This window comes from Neopelma chrysocephalum, unplaced genomic scaffold, assembly GCF_003984885.1.
Source record: "Neopelma chrysocephalum unplaced genomic scaffold, ASM398488v2 Primary Assembly neopelma1_60, whole genome shotgun sequence".
Classification (NCBI taxonomy): domain Eukaryota; kingdom Metazoa; phylum Chordata; class Aves; order Passeriformes; family Pipridae; genus Neopelma; species Neopelma chrysocephalum.
The window spans coordinates 16,572,231-16,596,517 of record NW_020897715.1 but is presented as its reverse complement, the minus strand read 5'-3'; the positions used below and the strand labels follow the sequence as shown (position 1 = coordinate 16,596,517).

Genomic DNA, 24,287 nt, shown 5'->3' with positions numbered 1-24,287 from the left:
TTGTAGAGATGAGTCAGATCATACAGTGTGACATTAATCTATAGCTGTGTCTTTGAAGTGATTACAATTTTATTAATATAGATTTTCATTTGCATTTAATGCATTTGTCACAGCCCTTGAAGAAGAGTTGTTGTGACAGAATTCCTTCTTTCTTTTTCTGCCTGCCTCATGAAGCAGCAGCAGCCATGGTCTGAAGCCACAGGCAGGGCTGAACAGGGACTACAGTTCCATCCCATCATTTCTTTCCATTCGAATGCTGTAAAACTCAGTCATAAAAACTGCTGGGTGAATGGCTTACTGGTCATTGCTAAATCTTCATGTTTTCCAGTGCAAATGCTTTGTAATACAACTGGACATTTACTGCTTTGTAGCAGGAATGGGGTTCATTATATCCAGGAGGAGGAAAGTGATTTATGATACTTTGTTGGGGTTTCAGTTTCTGTAAGACAGCAAGGAAAATAGCCAGCAAGAACCATTTTCTAACCTCTCACATTAACCTTCAGTTAAGTTTGTTAGCTTTTCACTTGCACATGGTGAATGGTTGGTTTGGTGTTAAGCATCAGAACTTCAAATTGGGATTATTTTCAAAAACAGTGACAGTGCTTCTAGAGAAGCCTGCTATGCAGATAAAACAGAAATGTGATTAGAAGCAAGAGATTTCAGAATTATGGAAATTAATTTGTACTGAAGAAAAAGGACTTTTTAAGAAATGAAATATGTTGACAAAATTTAATTCTAATTTGCATTTGCAAACAGGTTAGATGAGAATACTAACTAGAAGAGCCATAACAAAGGAAATGCCAATCTGCATGTTATTTCAAAGTCAGGGAACGCTACTTGTGTTTGCACATTTCTGTAAATTGGGCATTCTTCCTTTTTGCTTTCCAATACCAAGAATAAATTACTGTATTTCTTCTGATTCCAACATCTCTTGCAAGTAATAATGTTATGAAAGGGGATCTCTAATCACTCTGACTTCAAATCTCATTTCCTGTGCTTAGGCTACCTATGGAGTTACCTGGATTGGCTACAAAGAAAGTTGTCAGTTTAACTAAAATTGGGGTTTAGGCTAAATATAGAATCAACAAAGTTGGAAAAGACCTCCAAGATCATCAAGTCCAACCCTTGATCCAAAACCGCTGTGGTTACTAGACCGTAGATTCCATATGCAAGAAAATAAGCAGAAATATCTATTCCATGTTAATCTTATGTGTTTATTATGACTTAGTGATATGTGAGCACATTAACAAGTTGCTGTAAAGCAAGCTAGCATGTGAATTTACAGTGCATGAGCTGAGCATTGCTATTACGAATGTAACAGCAGATACTGAATTTGCCACCACTGAATGCTGATGTGATGAACAGTCAGACTACAGTCTATTCTACAGTGCTTTATTCATGTCTCCTTAACAAAAACAAGCCCCCTTGCTCAGATTTGCAAGTAGTCTAAGTTAAAAGCCTGATGAGGGGCACTCTGGCAGCATGTTTACAAGGACTCACTGACAGTGTGGTATCAATCACATGTGCTATGTGTATTTAGTGCACTAAATTTAAATGGTGTCTTCCACTTACGAAGTGATGGCTATCCTTTAAAGATAGTAAAAGGATTCACATAGGTATTTAGCCTGCCTTGTTACACACACTACCTTAGCACCTTTTGGTGATGTTCTCACCTTCTTTCAGTTCCTTGCACCTGTTACAACAGAGTAAGTAGAGGCACAACCCAGGTGGCTTAGTGGGAGAAGCTTACATCCTCTGTTTCCCAGTTGCTTGTGCTGTGGACTGGCCTTTAAATAAACCTAAGCAAATACATTTATGGATGTGCATATTTCATTTTTTTCAGGTGGTCCTCCATTTTCAACAATAAATGCTTAAATTAAACCAAACCAAGCACTTCTAATTTTAAAATACTATTTAGAGAAAGCTTCTGTGGATTTAATTTATTTAGATTAGGTTTACACTTCAGATAAAATGGTACAATTTTCATATGTAGGAAAACCAATAAAAACTATTTTAAATTACTATCATTAAATCAGTGGAAATACTGGGTAACTGTTCCAGTTTTTTTATGCCTGCCTGTACAGCTGGTTTTAGGCTAATGTTCTTGGACTGAGCTAGGTAATTAACTGAACTGCTTAATTTAAACTCTTGCAGGTAATAGACAAACCATGAGCAATACATCCTACCTATTTTCATTTGTGATAAGAGATTGTATCAAATACATAGCACCATCTGTCTATATTTATTGTTCAGAATTTAAAGAAAAATTGAAAATAAATTTGATATAAATGTTTGTAACACACTTAAAGATGTTAGGAAAACCACTACATCCATGAGACTCTGAGACCTGGGGATTCCTCTTTCCCAGCTACTGAAGCCTAGACACGTACAGGTCTCTCCATCCCTATCCGATTGCTGAAGTTCCCATTTGGACTTTGATTGGTAGTAAGGCTGAGGATGTGTCCTAGAGAGGTGTGCACATACAGCGAGAGGACACTAATGCAGCTGCCCACACGGGCCCCCACCGACAGCACTGCCTTTGTAGCACCCACATGTTGTACTGCCACAGCTCACATAGAACATACCTGCAGGTAGCCAGGTTTTGATCCTTCTCGTTATGTTCACTGTCACATAAATGCATGGACTCGCACCCTTCCCAGGTGTCCTCATGCTCATGGATCCTTCAGTTATGAGCAAGGGCTCCCAGTATATGCCCTACCTGTGCTAGCAGCCTGGACCTCTTATGCAGCCATCAGCTCAGAGCTTGGGTCTTTTGGATGCAGATCTCCTTCTGTCCGGCTGGAAGTTTGCTAATGGACTATACATACACACATGCACTATGGGTTAAATGCACTGGGAAAAACAAACACGTGGGTGTTTTCAGTTGCTGGCACATAAACCTTGGGCCCGGTGACCCACTGTCAGCCTCCAGGCTCTTCCAACCGGATCTAGCAGCCCCTGTGATCTGCAGACTCTTTTTTTGATGAAGAAGATGCTGTCACATTCTGCACATCCCCCCATGTGAGAATGCTAATACTGAGAACAATCAGCATGTCAACCGAAGGGTATTGCCCTGACAGTATGAACTCTTATCTGACTGAGATGTATATATATCTATATCTATATCTATAGGAAGAGTGGTTCTCTTGAATGCAAGCTTTCAAAGGTGCCGCAGAGATAGGAATCCAAATACTTATTTATTTATCAGTTATTGGTACTTTCATTTTTAAAATTAAGCAAGAAATCCTTTCAGTCTTTACATGTGCCTCTCTGGGAGATTAAAACCCTTGCAGATTGCAAGGTGAAGTGAATAATACTGAAGAATGAAGTGGTCTTTCAAAAGATTAAAGAAATACTGCAGATAAATATTTCAGATAAAAATATGATTGTAGCATAAATTAACAGGTTGATAGTGTAGTTACAGGTAGTGAGAAAGATGCTAGTATTGGAAAATTCCTGTCTTTGCCAGCTGAAGCTGCTAGTATTCTCATTTAACTTTGAAGGTACTTTGTGTTTTCCCTCCTCGCCTTTATTTATTTACTAGATGTGTTGCTTAGCAGGAGTATCTTAAATTATATCTAGTAGTAACCCTACCTGCTTTAGGCAACACTAAGAAACTGGCAGTGCCACGAGTCATGAAAAATCAAACTGCAAAATGTCAAGTTCTTGCAAAACATCCATAACCTAAAAGGAAGTGAAGGGAATTGAGTCAATTAAGCCTATATATTCCAAAGTATTTTCTCAAACTCTTCAGATAATTACCTTCTATTTGGACTTTTGAATAATAGTTTCTAATGCTTTAATTCTCAGGTCATTTTTTTTTCCCTTCAGCATAAGGAAAAGATTTTCTCTCTCTTAAATAGGAATTAAATGGTGCAGAATTAAAATAATTATATATTGTAAAAGTAGTTGTAGAGTAGTTTCCAACCTGACTTCATCTTTGCACATTTATTTGATTTAGCAAGTAAATTTCTTTTTTTGATTTGTGGCTGGAACGTCAATTATAGAACTGGAGATATGTGATCTAGGTGATGATTAGTTTGGACATTGGTACAAGCATTTCTTGAGATGGGTTTTTCTACTTGAAATCTGCTTTAAGTTGATTGCATTATGAATAAATACAACATTATTTCTAGACTTCCAGCAGTAAGCATGCAGTTGCAGGTGAGGAGGTGGGACCAGTTCTTTGCAGTTTAAGTTTTTTTGCCATCTTGGCAGATGTCCTTAATTTTTTTCTCCAATATATTCTGTGATGTTCTGTTCTTAGGAACTTGCATGTGTTTAGAATAGAAAATAATCTGTGTAATCTCTGCTGGGGAATTCCCCTTGCCCTTTTGCTTTACAACCTTGTACAAATGTAATTAGCTGTGTTCCGAGAAAAAGCTGCATTGGAATTTGTTTATTCATTAGGAACCAAGAGCAAGATAATCTGTTAAAACTTTGTTTTAATGAAATACAGGAGAACTGTGCATTACAGGGAATATGCTTTTATAAGACTACAATGTTAAGGTGTTTTACTGTTCTGTTGAGCAAGATGCTGAAAAAGGTGAACAAATGAAAGTTTTGTTTAGTGTGTTAAAGATTCTAGTGTTATTGGAAGGTTAAACATGTATATGAATTATGCATTTGAAAAGGAGTGTCTATAAATAATTTCTAAAGAAATTATTTGGATATGGTGTAACTGGGTTTTGAAAGTGCTTGCATTCATTGCTGTGGAAAGAGATGAATGTTTCATTTTGCTGTACCACTAAACTATACTTTTAGAGCATGATCTTAGTGAGGAGTGCATCAATATCTAGAATTTGAAATTTGTTCCACAGCAGCTTCAACATTTATTTTCCTCACTGTGAATTCAGTAAATTAATCTGTGTTAACAAAGTTCCACATGTTTTAGGGGTGGTTTTGAGAGTTTACATTGATGGCTTGGAAGACAGTTAACTTGGAGGTCTATGTGAAAACGTAGCTTGCAGATAGCACTTTTTGAACCTGTATGGTCAAAAATAAGAGAGGGATGGTGATGAATGCTGTGCACATATGGTGTGGTAGCTCAGTCTAAGTCATTGAGCATGGACTGAGTAAGTCTTAAAATCGGCACAATTTCCTAGCACCTACAGAGTGATCGAAACTTCAGCTGGCTGTGTGTGCCATTTCAGGCATCTGTCGTGAGAAGAAGAGTAAGAGATACTTAGAAGTTTAGGAGAAAGAAACAGGCAGAGTAGCCTGGATTTATATTGCATATGGTATAATCCATAAGTACTTGCTTCTTGAATCGCTTTTGACTGTCAGCTTTCACATGTGATATATATATACACACGTACATATGTAAATATGTAAACTACCGTGGTCTTGATACAATTTGAAGGGAGAGGGTGAAGTTGTTGACAATGGTTTTGCCAGCTAATTTTGTAGTGTTGGACTAGATTTAATCTAATAAAGGTTTCTCTCTCTCCTGTTCTTGTTTTTAATCAGTAAGAGGAGAGTTGAGATCTTCAAGTAAGGTTATGGTGACTAAACTAAGGGTCCTAATTAACTTAAGAGCTTGTCAATCCCCCTGTGTAGGAAATCTACAAAGGGACTCTGCATTTTGGGCACATGCCTACAGCAGTGTTGTTTGTAGTAGGTGATGTTACTACCCTTTAGCTGCTTTTCACAGCCACCTTGTCATGTAAAAAAAAGTCATCAGAGATAAACATGTTCCTGACTTCCCATCAATCCGCTGCAAATCCCAGCAGCTTAGTTAAAGCTGCCTGCACAGGTGGGATTTGCACTGACTCCAAACTTTGCAGAGAGGCAGGTTTGCTTTATTTGAATGGCTCTGTGGGCGAGTGTAATAGTCTTGAAAAGACAACTTCAGGTGATAAAAGGCCACTTTACTTCTCAGTAAAAACATCAATGTAAGGTTTTAATATGTTTCTAATTTTAGCATGTGGACTTGATTTAATGGGTTGATTGGTCTTTAATTCGTGAACATGTCTTCTGAGTGATGACCTAAATCTTTCCAGAGTTATAAATAATAGCTGGAATGTTTTGATGTTTCAGGAAAGTTTGAATACAAAAAAAGAAAATATTTGTTCCAGCTGTGAATTCCTGAGAGTGAAAGGACAGTCTGTTGTAAGATACCAAATTAGGATATTCCTTTGACATTACAGGATCATAAATTACATTCTGTAATTGAAGAAGTGGTTAGATTCTAACAACATTAGTTACCTAAATATATGTATTAATTGGGCTTGCTGGTCTGTTTCAAACTATTTCATTTGTCTTTGCATACACTTGAATTTTGCAAGTTTGACAATTTTTAATCCTTAGCTTGATAAACCCTAGAGTTCTAAGAAGTCATTTTTCTTAATTTTATTATATGACAAACTGGTAGGACTTATTATTAAGACTGCTTAATACTTTCTATTAAGTGATTGTATTTTCACTTTCTTGTAGCTACCAGACTTCAGCTCTTCCAATTGGAATATTCTGTCTGCCCCAAGCTGTTTTGTTGGGGTTTTTAAACAATTTTGATAAAAATGCTTTAGCCATTTCTAAATGAAACTAGAAGTGGAACGTGATTCTACACAGATTAAAGTTTCTTTTTTCAAGCAGTATAGTTAAGGAACTCAAGAACCATCCATATTTTTCCAAGCCTTTTAAAATTATTCACATCTACTTTCTCCATATGGTGTATTTAGATTTCAGCTGCTACGTTCTCTAGAGCTGTGTGTGCTGAGCAGGCGTGATCACGTATCCCCAGGTTGGGGGGAGCTGAGCAAGGTTTTTCTTGTTGCTTGATTACCAGACAGTAGAACGGGAAGCAATGTCTGTTCAGCCATCTCCCAATTTATAAATGCTTGGCATTACACCCTTAATGTACATTCTTTGAACATAGTCCTGTTATGATTTTCTTGGATTTCAACAAGTGGAACTTCACAGGTTTCACAGGATATTCTGAGCTGGAAGGGACCAACAAGGATCATTGAGTCCAACTCTTAAGTGCATGGCTCGTAGGGGGATTGAACTCACAACCTTAGTGTTATCAGCATTGAGCTGCATGTTTTCAGAAAAAATGTCATGCTGTTGACATGTTCCTTAGTGATAAGTAGTTCATAGCTGACTAAAAACTGCACCTCCGTCTCTTTTTATCAGAGCTGCCTCTGCTGCAGTTAATTTACAAGCGTTTGCACTTTTAAGCCAACCACTATGGCTTATGACATCCTTAGGTCGAATTTCTGCTGTGAATTGCAGCAGCTGCAATTTCCAGGGCCTCGGCTTTCTGGATTAAAGGATTAGAAGGGGAGCTTGCACCTATTTAGAGCAGCTGAGGAGCACTAAGCCCAACTACATGAAGTAAAGATTGAACTGAAATTTAATCAGAGCCACTCTGAAGACAAACAGAAAAAAAAAATCTTTGAAATTTTCCTGCACCGAGAAAGAGAGCTCTGCAGTGTAAGGCCAGTTGGTACAGGCCTTAACAACTAATGGTGATGGGGTGTTTGGGTTTCCTAATGAAAGTTAATATTAGGTTAATCACTTCGCTGTTCCCTCCTGGTCACTTAACTTTTCCACTCTTGAACTCCTTCTCTGACATATTACAATAGCACTTTGTCAAAGATTTAGTTTGTGATCCTTAAGGAAGAACAGTCTCCCTATTTATTACTTCATTCTTTTGTTGCAAAGTAGTTCTGTACTGCTACTCTTTTTGTTGAAATGAATCAGTAGTTTGTTTATTTTGGTGTTTCCAGTCTATGGAGTATAGCACGGGCTTAAGTTAGTTTTCCTTTACTTTAGACTTGTAACTAACAATTTAAATTCTGAGATTTGAGTTTCTTTTACATATTGCCAAATTTCTAATTTTTTTGCTTGGTCGTTCTCTATCTGTCTATACCTTAAAATATTAAATCAGTGTTGTAGTTGCAATTCATGGATTAAAAATACTATGGGCATAGTTGATCTGCATCTCTGCCTGCTTGTGCTTATGTACTGCTACAATGTTATCTCACTGAACTGCTTTCCAGCAGGGCAGCCTGTGCATGCTAAGCATGCTTCTGCTCGGTATAGTATTACATCTTTTTTTTCTATTTTGTGTGTAGTAAGTGATGCATAAGCTTTCTGAAGCAATGAAAAGACAGGAGGACGTGCCCTGGGGTCAGGGAGGGGCAGTGGCTCACTCCCTATCTGCCCGGGGCTATCAGAAAGCCTCACCCTCAGGTGTTGGCCCTATAGCATCAGTTCTGGCATTATGTGTTGCTTTTAAAACAATGCCTGGCTTCTTTCTTTTTTCCTGCTCCTTGCCAAGAAATGACAATTGAACAATTAAGGCACAAAGCAGAGAGAGTTTAGCAAATCATGAACTGTTTTTAATTTGCCTCATTAAGCTGCTGTTAACTACTTAAAGCCATCTGCTTAAAAATAATTTGCACATCTTTAATTTGCTCTAGAGAGCAGGTAGACCTTCATTAGAGCAGGACTCGTTATTAATGTTATCTTTAGGGGGCTTTCAGTTGTTGTGGAAAATATGTTATTGCTCACTGAACCAAACTTTCCCTGTAAACAAAAGGAAGTGACGCATGTGGGTAACTTGCAGTCTGCATCCACAACGGTGTTCTTGGGAACCACTGCCATTCATTTGGAAACTGGCTTGCTGTGGAGGTACTTATTTACAGCCGTTAGGTTGGTCTGGGTATGTGAGAAAGAAGAATGAGCTGTGTGAATGCCTCGTATCAGTATTATCTAAAATCATCCCCAAAAATTAGTCTCTGAGAGAAAGAACAGCAAGATCTGCCTCAGTGCCTCGCCTGACATTGAGGAGGGGGAGTCCTGTTGCCTACGCCCTGAAGAGCTAGCTGAGGAAAAACAAGTTTCTGTGTCTCCCCAGATGTGTAAAGAACCAATTTTACTTACGGAGAATAAATCACCAGAGCACAGACTCTCTCCCTCCTATTTGGGGCTGAGATTCACTGGCATTTCAGTCAGACAGTATGTACACCCTGTCTGACCCGCTGCATAGGTCTGTGGTTTGCTGTGAAGTTATTGTCCTGCTTCTTGTCAGAGGAGACTGTCAGCAGTGAGCTAATGGATTGCTGATACAAATAAGATCATTTGGAGTGAAACTAGCTTTAGGAATATTAGATAATGATGGTGTGAGGATTTGAAAGAAGGTCCCCCCCATTCAGTCTGTTGGAAAGAGGTGGATGTGATTTTTGGCGTATATTTGACTAAGTATAAATCTTTCATCATTGCATTAAATACTCATTAAAATATTGCTACGAGATTGATTGGTTTGTTGTTTGGGGGTTTTTTTGTTTACAATTGCGTGCTGTTTATTAAGAAGAAAAATGCCAATATTTAATAGGATGTAAAGCCTTTGTAGTAGCTGAGCAAAAATGTTGCTATGAACTTTAAATATCATTGTCTTTCTAATAAGGTTTTATTTGTTTCTTTCTGGCAAGAAGGATCCCTACAAACAGACTGACTGCAGAGGTTTGCACACAATATGCTTTCAAGTGTGACAAACCAAAAAAAAAATACAGGGCTTCTTGTAATTGCTTTTGGTTGCAAAAGTTGAAGCTATTCTTTCTGCTGTGTCTTTTAAAATTACACTTCCAAAGCAATCCTTCACTTGGAATGTTTGCCCAGTCATCTGGGTCTTCATTTGAAAAAATAGGTAATGAAGAAAATATCTTAATTTGTCTTGATTAGAAGGAATGAGTGTTCTAAAAATGTATACATTGAACAGAATATGTGGCTTCTGCCGTATTTGATGTGCCCTCATACTTCTATTCTTTTTGCTACATTTGTCTTAATCTGGAATGAATGTTGCTTCAGGATTTCACTGTGAAACAGTTTTTCAAAATAAAAACCGTTAAGTAACATAGAGCTAATTAATTCTTGTAGATCAAATATATGAAAAAACAAATCCATTTTTAAATTTTCAAAATGCTTGTAAACATTTTAAACTTAACTTAATGAGGACTGCTCAGTGCCAAGATGATGATTGAAGCTCAGTTACTCAAATCAAATATTGTTCCTTTTTAGTACTCTGGATTGACATGTAAGGTTAGAGCCAGTTAGAAAACTTCAGTCTATTTTATGTGCAAAACATTTTTCTCTGCAAAACATTTTGAGTTGAGACTAGTTAAATCTTTGAATCCATCTGAGCTGGAGCTCAAATAGCAGGAGAAAGTGATAACCACCCTGGACCTTCCTGGGAAGTTTGGGTAGAGAGCTTTGTTTTTAGGAGAGAATGATATGTGATGACTCAAATCTGCAGTTTTCACCAGTTATATATTTGCTAAGGAATCTTGGAAAATATTTCTTTAGCATTTTCACTCTAGGTGAGAGCAAGTTGTCAAAGACCACAATCTGTCACAAAAAGTGCTTTAATTTTCCGTAATTTCTACCTAGTCATTACAAAATGTAGCAGATTCTTGCTTTAGCAACACCTTCAGACACTAGCAGAAGACCTGAAGAAGACTTTGCCAGGGTGCAGTTAATGCATCTGCAGAAGTTGGAAAACTTGTTGTGCTTAAACCCTAGTTCAGCTGCTGCTGTGGCCTCCTTTTCATATCCATCCTCTTTTGGCTATTTTTGCAGAAGGGAAGGGGACAGGGGCATAAAGGTGGCTGTATCTTGATGCAACCAGCTCCCTTGAAGTACCATCATATGTGACTACCAGAAATATTTTATCTGTCCCTTTCCTGCTGCCAAAGTGAAGGAACAGAATAATTTTGCCCTTTTTGATAGGTCTCCCCTCTGGTCTCTCTGTGAAAGGCATCAGCTGGGGGAGTGGAGGAGCCCACTGCTGAATGAGAGAGGAGCCTTGAAAACTCTTTGGCAGGTCAGAGCTGGAGTGAGGTATGCAATAGAGGAGTAAGGAAAACATTTCTGCTGGGAGTTGCAAGGCCCTTGGAAGGCGTTAGCTTCTTACCACGTTTGTTTTTCACTTGCTGAGTGGGAATAGGATCTGTATCTGGGAGTCTTGTGCAGCTCTATTCTCTGAACTACATGAAGGTGCAAAAAAAGCTGTCTAGGGGATGGCTCTGAGTCCTGTGTCTCCTAGTGCTACTGGTTCCTGTGTTCCCTATATTTTTATCTAAGATGAGAAAGAGAATTACAGAATATGCTGAGTTTGAAGGGACCCACGAAGATCACAGAGTCCAACCCTTAGCCCTGCACAGGACCATCCCCAGGAGTCACACCATGTGCCTGGGAATGTCATCCAAATGCTTCTTGAACTCTGGCAGCTGTGACCACTTCCCTGGGGAGCCTGTTCCAATACCCAACTACCCTCTGGGTAAATCTGGATAATATCCAACCTAAACCTCCCCTGATTCAGCTTCATGCCATTCCCTCAGGTCCTGTCACTGGTCACCACAGAGAACAGATCAGTGCCTGCCCTTCTGCTTCCTCTCGTGAGGATGCTGAAGACCACAGTGAGGTCTCTCCTCAGTCTCCTCCAGGCTGAACAGACCAAGTGCCCTCAGCCTCTCCTCATACGGCTTCTACTCAAGGCCCTTCACCATTTTCTTTGCCCTCCTTTGAATGCTCTCCAAGTGCTTAATATCTTCCTTATATTGTGGTGCCCAAAACTGCACACAATATTCAAGGTGAGGCCAACCTAGTGCAGAGCAGAGCAGGACAATCCTCTCCCTTGACCCACTGGCGATGCTTTGCCTGATGCCCCCCAGGACATGGTTGGCCCTCCTGGCTACCAGGGCACTGCTGACTCATAAATAACTTGCCCAAGTCCCTTTCCACGGTGCTGCTTTCCAACATCTCAGTCTGTACATACATCTGGGGTTGCCCTATCCCAGCTGGGGACAATGTGAAGGAGAAGAAGAGCTACTGACAGGAGAGGGACAGTTCTCAAATGACTGCCTGAAGAAGTAGACATGAAATGGGGCATGTTACTGATAATTGGCTTTGGAAACTCATCTGGAGTATGGATTTCTCTGTTTGGAAAATAAACCTTTTTCACTCATCTTCCTGCTCTTTCCTGCCCCGAACCCAGCTGGAGCTGCTACAAGACGAGCCCTGCTGAGGGTTCAACAACCCTGTCCTCCTTGGGGGCTGAGTGCATCTGTCAAAGAAATCTGACCAAGGAGCAGCGCTGACTCAAGTGACAGAGCTCAGCTGGGGATGCAGCAGCTTAACAGAAGTAGTTTTAACCAGTGTCTCTTACGAAGACAGCCCCTGAGTAGTGCTAACATGAGTTGTAGCTTTGAAGTCTTGTGATGGTTTGTGGGTTTTTTTTTTTCTGAAAACCACAGGCCCTTAGTTCTTGTGTCTACTTAAGGATGTAACTGTACATTGAAGCAGTAATTTCTAGCCCTTGCATTTGTGTGAGAAAGTGACTCATGACCTGAATGTCCTTTTACAGCTCAGAGCTAGAAAGCTTATGAAAACTCATAATCATTGAGTAACTGGGTGTGAAAAGGCAGTCGAGGAGATTCTGAGGTATAAGAGAAGGGCATGAAGTAATTTGCTTCAAATTCACAACTTGAAACTAAATGGGAAGCTACTGTCTCTCCATTTGCTCCTTCCTTTGTTTAGAAATCCATTTGTAAGTAGCAGAGGAGCCAAGAGGCAGCTAGAAGAGTTAGGATAGCAGCACCTACCAGCTCTAACCTCCTACTCACATCTTCAGAGACATACTGGGGCAGGATGGTGCTTGAAGGAAAAAAGAACAGAAGGAGAGTTTCGACCTCTTTAGCACCTTTATTCTAGAAAAACTGCAAAGAATACTTTTTTGAGGTATTTTGTAAAAGGAAGTATCATATCTTTCCTTCATGCAGTACAAGGGAAGTTGCATGACTGAAACAGTCGTGCTTAGGGCAGTGAATTTTTGGCATTGTGGCAATGTTGGCATTAAACATTTCCCTTGTCTAGCTTCAGCAGAGTTCTTGTGTTCTAGTGCCAGTGTTTTGAGGGCTGTAACATTAGGAAAGAAAAGGTTATGTGTGTTCTGGTTGGAGTCACTTATTAAATCTCATAGAGTGTGCTGCTTTTTGAATGAAGGGTGTACTAGGGAGTGCTTATCCTGTTAGAAAAAGAAGCTCTGAGGCTGTCAGACCATCAGTAGGCTTTTTGTGGGGATAGTTCACCCAAAGAGAAGTGTAGGTTGATTGATCTCATGTGGTCTGTCAGCACAGAATAGCAATGATGCTACTTGTGAAAGGCAACCTCTGAAAGAAAAAGAAAAAAAAAGAAAGAAAAAAAAAAGAGGACAAAACCAAAATCTGTGTGTCAGGAGGTCCAGTGTTGGTGCTGGTGACTTCTAATAGTCAAGCAGCTTTACCCTGTTGCAACTGGCTCCGCGTGGTTCCTCGGGCACGGCAAAAATCGCAGATCCTGTGTTGTACACTGCAAAGGCAGTTTGCCTTCCTTTTGACTAAAATTGTTTCAATAAGAACATTTAATTTGAGGACTTCATTGGTCTGTCGAGTAACTACCTTGTTAGAAAAAAAATCTCCTGGAAGGGTTGGATTCTATGTAGTTCATGGCAGTTTTTAGCCAGCCATGTAGCCTGGTTAAAGAGATCTGAGGGGTTTTTCTACATACGTTTTTGACATATACATTAAAAAAAAAATTAAAACCCCAAACTCTAGCAACAGAACAGTTAGGTTCTTTGGAAAGAAGTAAAACTAGAGGTTAAAGTACATTTTTTATGTGAGGGCTAGCCCCCTGTGCAGAATGACAAACAGTGAACACATGCAGCAGGTTCCATGCCTATGAAGTAAGTTTGGAGGGGATAGGGTGCAGTGTAGCTTTGTTCTGCTAAACAGGCTTAGAATATTAATTCTACAGCAGTAGGCCTTAAAAACATAAGTTTATGTTTGGAATAAATTAAGGTGCTATTACATAACAACTTCAACATTTTTTTTGTTCTCTTCCCTCTTTCCCTTCTACAGATCACACATCCGTGGGCGGGCTGGGAGACAGTTTTTATGAATATTTATTGAAAGCCTGGCTTATGTCAGACAAGATGGACACGGAGGCAAGAAAAATGTACGACGATGCAATTGAGGTGATTATAATTCATTGAGTTTTCCAATACAGTGGAACCATCTTTAATGATTTAAAAAAATAAAAAAATACCCCCCCCAAAAAAAACCAACTAAGCCAAAAAAAACCACCATCAGCCACAGGACTTGTTTTGATTATGTAAGTTTTAAGAAATCAAGTGATGAATAATACTAGTTTTCACTCTGGGAGTTTAAAAAGTATTATTGTGGAATATATCTGATGCAGACTATTGTACTAAAATTAATCAGCTTGTCCAAAATGGTATAATGTAAAAACCCAAGCTATAGTTTATTAGAAAGAGATCTGGCAACCCTAAGATATGTGCAGAATGACCAAGTAATTTTTCTCCAGTGTTCAGAATCATTCTAGGAGTTTGAAGTCCCAAATTGTTTTATTCTTTATATTATTTTCTAAGGCATTTACATATTACATTCTATATTTATCTTGTAAAATGTAGTTCATATCTATTCCTTACTCTATGGTTCTTTTGTGATATGGTCTTGTGCCCTCTCACAGATCAAGTAGTGCTTGCCTGAACAGGGCAGTACTGCAGCATGGTTCAGTGGGATTTGGGGTGGGGGCCTTTTTGTGGTGGCTCTGAGCTTTATGCTGCCCAGCTCTTACTTTCTCAGTTTCCCCACACCCAGGCATCTTCTCTCATCAGCTTCTCTTATGCCCATTATGCCACTGTGCCTAAGGTGCACTTAAGATGTGTAGAGCATAACTAAGCTAATTTTAGGCAAGTGAGCTGTGGTAGCAGCAGGGACCACGTAGTCTTGCCCCAGTGCAGAAGTGTGGTTGGTGCTTGATGTGTTCCCTACTCTGTGCATGCCCTGTTTTTTTTCAACACAAGCTTTTCAAACTTAGTTTTAGTACAGTCAGTCTCCTAAAGCAAATCACCTGTTCTTGGAGTTCTCAAAACGACCATTTTAAAAGACATATAGTGAAAGTTCTAGGACAAAATTACTTTGAATATGTAATATGTCTTATTCCTGACCTGAGTTTGATTACATTTGACTTTGAGTTACTTTAACTTTTTCCTTTCCTACATTGTTTTAAAGTGTTATCTGCATCATGTAGCTGGTTACTATCAGAGGTATAATAGTCATTCTCTCCTGGAGAAAAAATGCGTTATTTTCTTTAGTCTCACAGTATAAAACAGATTTTGAGTTATTTCTTAAGCTTTTAACATACTTTCCAGTGTCTTCAGTTTGGAGACAACAGGTAATGGTTCTTCTAATGTGTGATTACCTGATTTCTTCTTAGTTTTCTCCTCTTTGTCCAACTAGGAGCTGTGTTTACACTCTTAACCTTTGCCTCACACCATCATCCACTTTCCAGTTGCTTTATTCTGAAGCTGGTTATAGTCTTTGATTTACTGCTTTCCTACTACTGTGATTTACATTCCCAGTTCCTCAGTGTTTGACCTTATCTCTATTACAACACATTGTTCAGGCAAAACCTGTTTTGTCACTCGTTCTGAATGATTTTACAGGACTGACTTTTTCTTTATCACTATCTATAGCTGTATCAATTTTTGTGTCATCTCCAAATTCTTTTTAGCATTTTTCTCACAGATTGTTGTTAAAAATGCTGCCCAGTGTTGAATAAAAGTACCTTTGTAGAATCTTCATGAGATGAGGATTTTTTTCATGATTTTTTTTTACTTTGAACTGTTCTAGCAAGCAAACTTCGTATGTACTGCCTTGAATTTGTTTAGGACTAATATATTGTAAAATGCCAAGAAAATTCCTGAAATTCCTAATATTCCCAGTATCAGCATACGTGTATCAATCAAATATTTATTTTTGAAATTACATCATTCATTTTATATGATTGTTTTATTTTCTATTTAAAATACTGGTAAAGCGTCAGCTATTCCCCAGTTCTTTTGAACTTCCTTAGCTTTCCAGGGTTTGTTAAAGTCATCATTACTAGTTCAAAACATTAGTTGAATACTTTTAATAAGCTACTTTTAATGGGTCCTGTGGGTTTAAAAATGTTTAGAAATTGATGTTTAAAATCCATTCTGGTTACTGTTGAAATATTTCATTCAGATTCCTAAACTGTGAGCACTTCAAAATTAGAGGAAACAAACTTTCCCTTTCATCCTCTTCACTGTAAGCCATCTTGCAAACCTTTTGTATGGGCAAATCTGTGTCTCTGAATGGAGACAGAGCGAAGGAGAATTGGGACCCGGTGAAAACACACTATGGATAGGAGGGAGGAAGAGCTGAGCTGTTCCCACTTCATGTGTGATATGACCTGCAGTCCAAGCATTAGATGGTTTCTTCAGTTTTTTCTCAGCTAAACCCATTTCTGTACATTTGAATCTGCATGAACTATGCTGATTTATATATTGTGGAACATAATTCTCTTTCAGGATTTGTGGTTCTCCCAGGTCCTTCTTGACACTGAAAGACATGGGCAAAGAGTTATTAAGTAGGATTTGCTTTGTGTAATTGCAATTTGAATTTTTATTTAAAATATTTTTAAGAGCCCATTCCCTTACCATTCTTTTGATTTTGCCTATAACTTAGGTCTTCCTCCATAGCTAACATTTCTTACTCTTGGTTTTTCAAAATGTGGAGCAGAAGCTCTTTGTGTCGTTTATGCAAGCAGAAGGGGAATGGTATAGAATACATTCCTCCCACGGAGTTGGAAATGTTCTCAGCACCCACCAGTCTAAAAGAGTGTTTCTGTCCAGCCACTCTTCACTCTCTTAGCATATTATGGGGAGGTGAGTGGAAGATGGACAACCATAACCTCACTCTCAAGTCATGCAGTAGGCAGTGATATCTCATTCCTTGGAGGTATTAAGAAGAAGAAAAGTACAGCATCTGTTCTTCAGATGTCATGATTTCTGATCCATGGCATATGAAGCCTTATCCAGGTCACCATGTACTTCGTAACAAGAATACAAACAAGTTATATATCTGTAACATCTCTGTGCTGTATAACATTAATGCAGTCTTCCACTGTAAAGGACACTTCATTGGAATGTCCTAGTACGTAGATTCACAGTTGTGATAGGAGCTGAAATTGTGAAACCTGTTGAGAATTTTCTGTGGTGATAAAAATTGAGGATGGGCGTCTTAACTTTGCTTTCACCATTGTGTTCACCTCCCCTCTAGTCTGGTTTCAACTGTCTTTTCTCCTTCTCACATCAGCTGGAGGATAGGGGAGCTTCTTTTGATCTGCTGCCTTGAGTAGTCTCATCTCTTAGGCTCACAAATTTGTTCCTCACCCTTTCTTATTGCACAGCATTAAGATAGCTAAAGGAAAGATTCAGCAGTGTGCTTGACTGTCACAAAATAGCAAGTATGGCTGCAAGTCAACTCAGAAAATGCTATTTTTGTAGTCATAAAAAGCACAGAAAGCATGAACATCAGACAGAGAATATTCAGGTCTTGCACAGAATCACAGAATATCCTAAGTTGAAAGGGACCCAGAAGGATCATCTAGTCCAGTTCTTAGTCCTGCACAGGACCATCCCTAAAAGTCACACCATGTGCCTGAGAGTATTGTCCAAATGCTTCTTGAACTCTGTCAGGCTTGGTGCTGTGACCACATCCCTGGGGACCCTGTTCCACTGCCCAACCACCCTCTGGGTGAAGAACCTTTTCCTAATATCCAACCTAAACCTCCTCTGATAGAACTTGATTTTCAGATTTCAAAAACTCCCCTTTCTACAAGACCGTGATGTTCAAGTTCAGAAGTTGTGTTCTCTGCTCAGAAGAGGGGCACTTTGCACCTAGAACGTGTTCTTCAGTGAAACCATGAAAGCAAGTCTGGAGTAAAGGAGTAGCTTATGGACAAGTGTATAAATTTGGCCTTCACTGGGTCTCCTGCTAATTTCAGCAATTTTGTCCCACTGGAAAAGCTTCTGCAACCATTTACTCCTCAACAGTTGTGAAATTACAAAAAGATACAATTCAAAAGGGAATTTCACACATTTGGAAAAAAATGTTTTCCTCTAGGAAATAAATAATTCATACATTTTTGTTCCCTCTTGCTCCTCATAGTAAAAGTGGCTTTCCTTCAAAGAGGACTCAACTTCTAAGTACCATATGGTCAAAAAATGTCAGTTTTGTCACAGTCTAGGATAATTGAATCAACAGAGTTAATGCTTACAGATCTGAGTATCCTTTTCAGTGGCAGTTTTCAGCAGATCCAGTACTTCCTGTACCAGTACTTTGAGAACAAATGAGGCTTGTACAGTTAACCACATCAGGCTCCCTAGCAGCAGAAGCTATGATATCATGCCAGTCCTTAATGCCAATTTGCATGATGGTTAGAAAACCACTCTGTCAAGTGTCACAGATTTACTGATTTCTGCTCTGTCAGTTATTTCCACTTTCTTCTCACTGGATCCTGCCATAAGCACAAACTTCGGATCTGTCAGTAGTATTAGTGAAGAAATTAACCCAACAGGAATGCAGACCAGCACTTCTCTTTCATTGCCTTTTTGAGTGTCTAATGCTAAACATAGCAAGTACTGCAGCAGATTGGGGGGGATTGTGAACCTCTCTGAAAGAGGCTTAATCAAATTTTGTTCCATCTAGTTTTCAACCTTTGGAAAGTTAGATCAGCTATTCCTCTTACTAAGAGAAGTATACAATTTTTAAGTCACAAGCAACAACATATATTGGTACAATTGTGCAAAAAAGAAACCAGCAGTGGCCTCACTTATAAAATGATAATGTTTTTTGTGAATGGCAGCTCTAATACTCACCCATCATTTGAGCATGTGTAATCAGTGAGCTGCTGTGGAGAAGCCAGAAGGTGGCTGGTGCATTCCTGTCACTTACTGAGGGTACAGGTGCTGCCTTTACATATGTTGCTGATCGAAAGTTTCCAACATGGTTGTGTTTTCTGAGTAGGCACAGAGTGTACAGAGGAACAAAAGAGTACTTCTCAGAAGTAACAGGTAGACAAATGCTGTTTGAGCCATAAAGTAAGTGCTGAATTCTCAACTAAAAGTACAATGTTATCTATGCTGTGATTTTCCTATGTTTGATTTCATTAGCATTGTTAGCAGTTAGGGTGTTTTTCTGTGTGCATTGAAATTATATTCATTGTTCCTCAGAAGTGAATTTGCTCAGAAGTGAATTTGAAAGAAGGAGAAAATTTTTTTTCATTTTGAACAGAGTACTTTGTTCTTTGATGGAGAGTTAATATGTAAAGCTTGCATTTGAAACAATATTTGAAAGTTCTCTTAATCTTTTTATAGGCCATAGAAAAACATCTCATCAGAAAGTCCAACGGAGGACTGACCTTCATTGGAGAGTGGAAGAACGGGCATCTTGAAAGAAAGATGGGCCATTTGACCTGTTTTGCAGGGGGAATGTTTGCCCTTGGAGCAGATGGTTCCAGAGATGATAAAGCTGGACATTATTTGCAACTTGGAGCTGAAATTGCACATACATGTCATGAGTCGTATGACAGGACAAGTAAGATCTGTTGTTAATCTAGTTATTTCAATAGCTGGAATATAGCAACTGTTGTAATTATTTTTAGGATTTGTTATGGACCTATGCCTTGTCTAACATGCTCTAGTTTTATACCAGTATAAATTTTAACATCTATGTATTTACTTCTACTCTACATCATGGTGAGTAAACGTAAAACGAGACTTTAATGTGGTTCCTTCATGCATGTTTATCCTTATTTTTGGGTCAGTCAGCGAAGATAGGTTATATGGATACAGGGAGGAAGCAATTTGTCTGAGATCTTGTCCTCACAGATATATGGGGTGTTTTGTTTCATATGTATTGTTCTTACAGTTATATAGAGTGAAAAATTTGTAAATACACTTTTTACTGTTTTAGTAATAGTGCATTCTGGGTAAGTACAATTGAACTAGTGAGGATGAAAACTAGTATACAGACTGAGAAGGCCAAAGACTTGACTAGTGAGGAGGCAATATCAGACTTCCTTGTTGGGCTGGAAGTTTCTCAAGGTCAGTCTTTTGGACCAGGTTTGTTTTATGTCTTTAGTAGTAACCTTGATGCATAAAGTTGAAGTGTGCTGATTGCACTTAGAGTGACTACAAAGTTGTAAGACATAATTAAAATGGAAGAGTCTCAGAACAGTAAGCAGGAAGATTTTGAGAACTGGACTGTCAGAAATAAATTCACTAGAAAAAGGCAGGAGCTCTTTCTCTGAACTGGGAGTTGAAAAATGCCAGTGCAGTCCTAGTCTGTATCAGAGGGAGAATTTTCAGCAGAGATTAGATAATGTTAAGACTGCCTTAGAAGGCATGTATAATTTGTCACCCAGAATACTCTGTACAAATCTGAATTTCAAACAGAACAAATGAGGAGAAGGACCAAAAGAATAATTGAAGTGACAGAGCTTGTATCTTTCAATTGGGAAATTAAGACAGATCAGCCTGCTCAGGCTAGAAAAATAATACCAAAGAAGGGAACAAATTTATTGTCATCTCAAGGGTAAACACTGAAAAGAAATAGTTATTTTTTAAGATATAAAATATCCCAGTTGTAACAAGAGCAAGATTTTTAAGCTCACCATGAATAAATGTAGGTTGGAAATGGCTATGTGTAGCCATCAGAGAAGTGAGCTGCTGAAATAACTTCGCAGTAGAAGTAGTGGTAACTAAAACTCAAGCAATTTTAAGATAAGAATTCATGTATTTATTCGGAGGATTCCATTGTATCATTGTATAGTTGCCTGTCTTTTTAAATAATTCAGTCACACAAGTGATAATTTTATTTGCGTAACAACAGCATTAAAAAAAAGAAAAAATATGAGGATGCTTAAGAACAAAGGAAGGACGTAGTTGCATTCTGAGAAATTGCATTTAAATGTTTAAAATTTAAACATTTAAAATTTAAAAATAAGCAATGCTAAATTTACAGTTGTTTGAGCAGACCTAATTTTATTCCTTCAGATGCTTATTCTGTACCCTAAATAAGTCAAAAGATGGGGGAGATAAAAGTTTTGATTACATATTTAATGACTGTATAGGAACACACATGCAAGCAAGACTGAAAGTTATAAAGACAGCTATAAATTTGCAATGCCTTCATTTTCTTTTGTTCAGTCATGCAGTCCCAGGAATGTGGATTGTTTTTGTTTGGGTGTTTTGGTTTATATTTTCTGGACTGATTTTTCAAAGAAAATAAAGAACTTACATGTGCAAAATGTCAACTTCTTCATTATGCTTTAACAGCAGGATTTGAGACTTAATTGTACACTTTAATGACAGAAGTAGATGATTGCAGAAAAAAACCTCTTTCAGAGGGAAATCCTGGTTCAGCTGATAGGTTTACGTTTCAGCCAGCAAAGGGGAGAGCCGATCTGTTTTTCCTATGGACTTGGGAGAACTCTTACCCAATTTGGCATCCCCAGACGAGACAGAAAGGTGCTGAGACTGTGCTGGGGATAGGCAGATCTTTTCTGTAGAGAAACCAACTAGACCTGTCCTTTCCTGTGTCTTCCTAGGATGCTTATAATAAACTGCAGTATATACCTGGTGATCATGTTTAGTTACCTGGGTAGCCTCATCTCCTTGGATGGTAAGATTGACAGAGAGATAGACAACAGGTTAGCAAAGGCGTACAGTGCCTTCAGAAAGCTTCATAAAAGAGTTTGGTGAAATAAACACTTCAAGGAAAGTACAAAGATCAGTGTTTACAGAGCCATTGTGCGTCTACTCTTTTATATGGATCTGAATCATGGGTCATCTACTGCCATCACCTGCGACTCTTAGAACGCTTCCATCAACGCTGCCTCCGTACAATCCTAAACATTCACTGGTCAGATTATGTGACTAACACGTCTGTTCTAGAACAAGCAGCAGTTACAAGCATTGAGGCCATGTTGTTGAGAACACAGCTGCGTTGGGCAGGACACGTCTCAAGGATGAAGGACCACCGCCTCCCTAAGATCTTGCTTTATGGTGAACTTGCCACTGGCTGCCGCAAGAGAGGAACCCCGAAGAGAAGATACAAGGACTCTCTGAAACAATATCTCAGCCTTGACCATATTGATCTTCATCACTGGTCTACTCTGGCCTCCAATCGGGAGGTCTGGAGACACACCATCTATAGCGCTGCTGATGCTTTTGAGAAAGCACGCAGGATCACCCTTGAGGAGAAAAGACAACGCAGAAAGAATTGTGCCTTGCAGAATATACCTCCTAAGGAGTCTTTTTGCTGTGCCTTTTGCAACCGGACGTGTCTTATCTCATACTGGCCTTTTTAGCCACCAGTGCACTTCTGGCAAACGTGGGTAGAGCCCTTCCCAAATCTTCATTCAGAAGCCTAGCCATGATACCTGGTGATACGGTGTTTTAGTATAAAGATACTACTTTATGAAGCAACTAAATTTCCATAGCTGAGCATGAGGGGAAGAAAAAAACCATTTGAAGGTCCAGTCTTAGGAACACCGAAACAGAATTTCACAGAATAAAAACACTTCTGGAAAATGAGGGCATTATATTGCCAAGTCTTACCAACCTATTGCACTTGTTGCAGGTATGAAAACCTGTTTAAAAAAAATTGATATTTCAGAAAGCTGGTTATTTCAGTGCTGATTAGTAGAGAGAAGCTGGAAAGCCCTTGAGACCATTCCTGATGTATTTTCATGGGGATTATGTCCCAGTGACAACTGGCATCACTTCCATGAGAGAATTTCACTTCCATCATTAAGAAGTTTATGCAGGGACATAGTCTCTCTGATGATCTGAGTCACCTGTCAATGTTCTTCAGGAATATCTGAGAAAAGACCTTAGACTCCCGAGTCAGAGGCTGGAGAAGCGACTAGGTATTTCCTGAGAAGCTTGGGCCCTTGCCATGGCTCTCTGAAAATTCCTGTAGATTCTGCTTAAGCCAAGGATCAGTCTGTAGCACTCCTTATAGGATGCCTTTCTAATTCACTGGCTGGAGGAAGCCGATGGTCTTTGGAAGGTGAAGGCAGGGGGTACGGTTGTGATTCTGGTTTGCCTCTGAGCAAGGGATTTGCATGACAGCATGAGACCCCTGAGGATCTTCACCTCTTCAGGAAATTGTAAATGCATGTGGCACCCTTTGGAAACACCAAGGATCTGAAAAGGCTTATTGATGGTCAAAGTCGGAAAACTTCACTGTAACCAGAATAGCCTTATGATGTGTAATCTACACATGCCTCTATGTCCTACCTACTCTGGGGTTTTTTTGTACCATAACCTATCAGTAGATTATTGCTGCAGCCGTCCTAAATCTCCCATCCTGTGACAGGAGATTTCAGGATTTTCCTGTGGTCTAGTGTGCTCTCAATTTGGAGAGAAGATTGAGAAAAACAAAGATGAGAGACCTGCTCTGATCTGTATGCCCATGTACCAGCACAAGAAATCATAATGCTGTCAGTGGTAAGGCTACAAAAATACGACTTCATGTGCTCATAGTGCAAGTTTTCTTGATGTTTAAGCTTGTATGTGGACTGCACATCTTGAAGTATTCCAGTTACTGAGGATTAGTTCTTTGTTTTTCATGCTTAACGTGTGCGACAAAGAAAAATGGCAAAGGCATAAAATAACTGGCAATGAGAAATCTGTAAATGGCAACAAAAAAGAAGTCCAATGAAGTTGAAAGAGTAGAAAGACGACTAACAAATCAATCTGAATAACCAGCTTTCATAGGTATTGTTAGATAAATAAGCAAAATTATCTCTATAGACGGCAACACATGCTAATCTATAGCACACAGTATTTTTGGTAAAATATACCATCCCTTATACATAAGAATTTTCCTATCTATTAGCTGATAGTATTGGCTGACTAGAGAGAGATTATTTTAGGATGACCTTTTTTGCACATCTTTAAAGTTTCTTGACAAGAGCTGTCCTCAGAATCTGGATGCAGCTTTAGCTCTTTTTGTAGGTGTGACAATTCCAGTGCAGAATAAGCCAGGTGATTTAAGATTTCAGCTGAGACATTGTAAGGGTATTAGTAGATGCTGACTCTGTTCCAAGACTCTCAGTAAGTAGCTAGAGGCAAAGATGAACAAATGAGAATAATTACTTGTTTTTGTGAGAAGTATGACATAACAATGCATGTTGATGGAATGGTTTAGAGAACCTCAAAAGTATCTTGGAGGTTGTATTGCTCAAATTTTATATGATTTTGAGCTTAGAAAGTATAATTATAATTACGAATCCTTTCTTGCTTTCAGAACATTTATTGGTAGATTGACTGCAGTCTTAAAAGAACACACAAAACATTAAACAATGTTTTCAACAATATTTCTCAAATTATATATATAAATATTTGT

At 38.8% G+C, this 24,287-nt stretch overlaps 1 protein-coding gene across 1 annotated transcript in view; it reads left to right on the top strand.

Annotated features, from left to right (window-relative positions):
* MAN1A2 (mannosidase alpha class 1A member 2) overlaps positions 1-24,287 on the top strand; it is a 138,290-nt gene that overhangs the window by 98,391 nt on the left and 15,612 nt on the right. The window contains exons 9-10 of the mRNA XM_027681309.1: positions 13,899-14,014; positions 19,247-19,466. Of these exons, the coding sequence (XP_027537110.1) occupies positions 13,899-14,014; positions 19,247-19,466 (336 nt within the window). The remainder of the gene's footprint in view (positions 1-13,898; positions 14,015-19,246; positions 19,467-24,287) is intronic.